Raw genomic sequence first — 1,801 nt, forward strand, 5'->3', positions numbered from 1 at the left:
ATTACACCTTATTCAAAATCAATGTGGTCCCACGGCCCTCTGTGGCCCAAAGTTAAAAACTGTTGTTCTTTTGAGGCCCTCAAGGTGGTGCTGTGGCCCAGGAACATAAGGTTAAGAATCTATGATTTAAAGAGTGGATTTTTGCACAGAAGATTGGCAAGAGTATCAATATGTTGTGATTTAATTTCTATCACCACCACAAAAAAAGTTTCAGGCTTGGGATTTATTTTTTATTTTAATTTCTGACATGTGTACAAAGTGAAGTTGTAGGAATGAGGATAAACTGTCAAACAGGACTCAGGCTAACGTGATTGGATGGAGTCTGGGTCGTCACATGTTTGACTGTAACTCTGTCATCAAAGATGGAGGTGATATACATTCTTCAAGGCACGCTCTGGCCTTTAGTCCAGTATTTTATTTATGTAAAAGCCCACCTTACCACTGGGCTACAGTTGTCTCTAATCACTGAACACACCCAGTTTAAACCACAGCACACATAAAAATAAAATGGTTTACAGTTGGGCTAACTGCAGCTGCTGTCAGATTCAGAGTTTATCAGCGTGTTTCCTGAAGTGCTTTCATGTTGAGTTAATTACAGGAAGATCTGCATCTTGTTGCCAGAGAGGTCCGGGGGATTCAATCTTGTTGTCATAAATGTTGTTGGCAACAGTCTGAGCTATAATCTGAGTTATAATCTGATTATCCATACTGTGGTACGGTTGTTTGGATTATTATCAGGACATCTCTTTAGGCTTTTACACAGCAGGTCATTTCTTTCCTTTGTCTTTGCACCACAAGTGTTTTCTCACCACAGTTTATGATTGAACTCATCCACTGAGTCCCTGTTTAGGACCAAGTGTTTCCTGAAGTGACACTCAGTGACTGTGTGTGAGGAAACAGGAGGATTTCATTTACCATTGCACAATAAGAACAATCAAATATAAATTACACATGTTTGTTATGTGTGTTTTTGATGATGTTGTGTGTGGAATGACAATAGATCTGATTCGGATTCTAAATGTGTGTGAATTTCTAAAAGTTATATTGTACATGCACCTTTAACCAATAAAAATCTGTTTTTTATTCTTTCTCCTTTGTGCATCATACTGTTAGCATTTGTTCTAAGCATTCAGTCACAGGGAGGTGTGTATCCTGCAGCGTCTGTTGGTGTAACTGTATCTTTGTTTCTTACAGACGTATATATTCACTGATGCTGAGGACAAAGAGCTGCTCCTGAGGACAGGTAGGGAGTGGGACTGTTCTCACAAACACATCTAAATAAGTTTGGATGGCAGCAGTTTTATGTTGTTTTCTTACAACCTGGAGTTTATTGGATTTTTATTTTGAGTCTAAGTAGACAGCCTGCTCAGGATATTCTAGATTAATGAAGCTAAATGTTGGAAATTGTCCTTTACATAAATAAAAAATCTAAAACTACAATAGTTCCTGGAGACAGTGAAAAGGCTTGCCTCTTGGTGCAATATGTCCTAAAATGGCAGAGTTATTGCAGTTTCAAATTAGTTTTTTTTTATTTAGCATTCAGAATTTGTCAAAGCTTAAAAAGTAGTGCTTGCGTATGTTTTCACCCCCTTTGATTTGAACACCTGACCATTACCTTCAGAACACCTGACCATTACCTTCACAACACCTGACCATTACCTTCACAACACCTGACCATTACCTTCAGAACACCTGACCATTACCTTCACAACACCTGACCATTACCTTCACAACACCTGACCATTACCTTCACAACACCTGACCATTACCTTCACAACACCTGACCATTACCTTCAGAACA

General features: G+C 38.7%; 1 protein-coding gene across 1 annotated transcript in view; it reads left to right on the top strand.

The window, feature by feature from the left end:
• rfng (RFNG O-fucosylpeptide 3-beta-N-acetylglucosaminyltransferase) overlaps positions 1–1,801 on the top strand; it is a 31,140-nt gene that overhangs the window by 10,894 nt on the left and 18,445 nt on the right. Inside the window, exon 3 of the mRNA XM_014029117.1 lies at positions 1,195–1,243. Coding sequence (XP_013884571.1) covers positions 1,195–1,243 — 49 coding nt within the window. The remainder of the gene's footprint in view (positions 1–1,194; positions 1,244–1,801) is intronic.

Source organism: Austrofundulus limnaeus, unplaced genomic scaffold (assembly GCF_001266775.1).
Source record: "Austrofundulus limnaeus strain Quisiro unplaced genomic scaffold, Austrofundulus_limnaeus-1.0 Scaffold856, whole genome shotgun sequence".
Taxonomy (NCBI): Eukaryota; Metazoa; Chordata; class Actinopteri; order Cyprinodontiformes; family Rivulidae; genus Austrofundulus; species Austrofundulus limnaeus.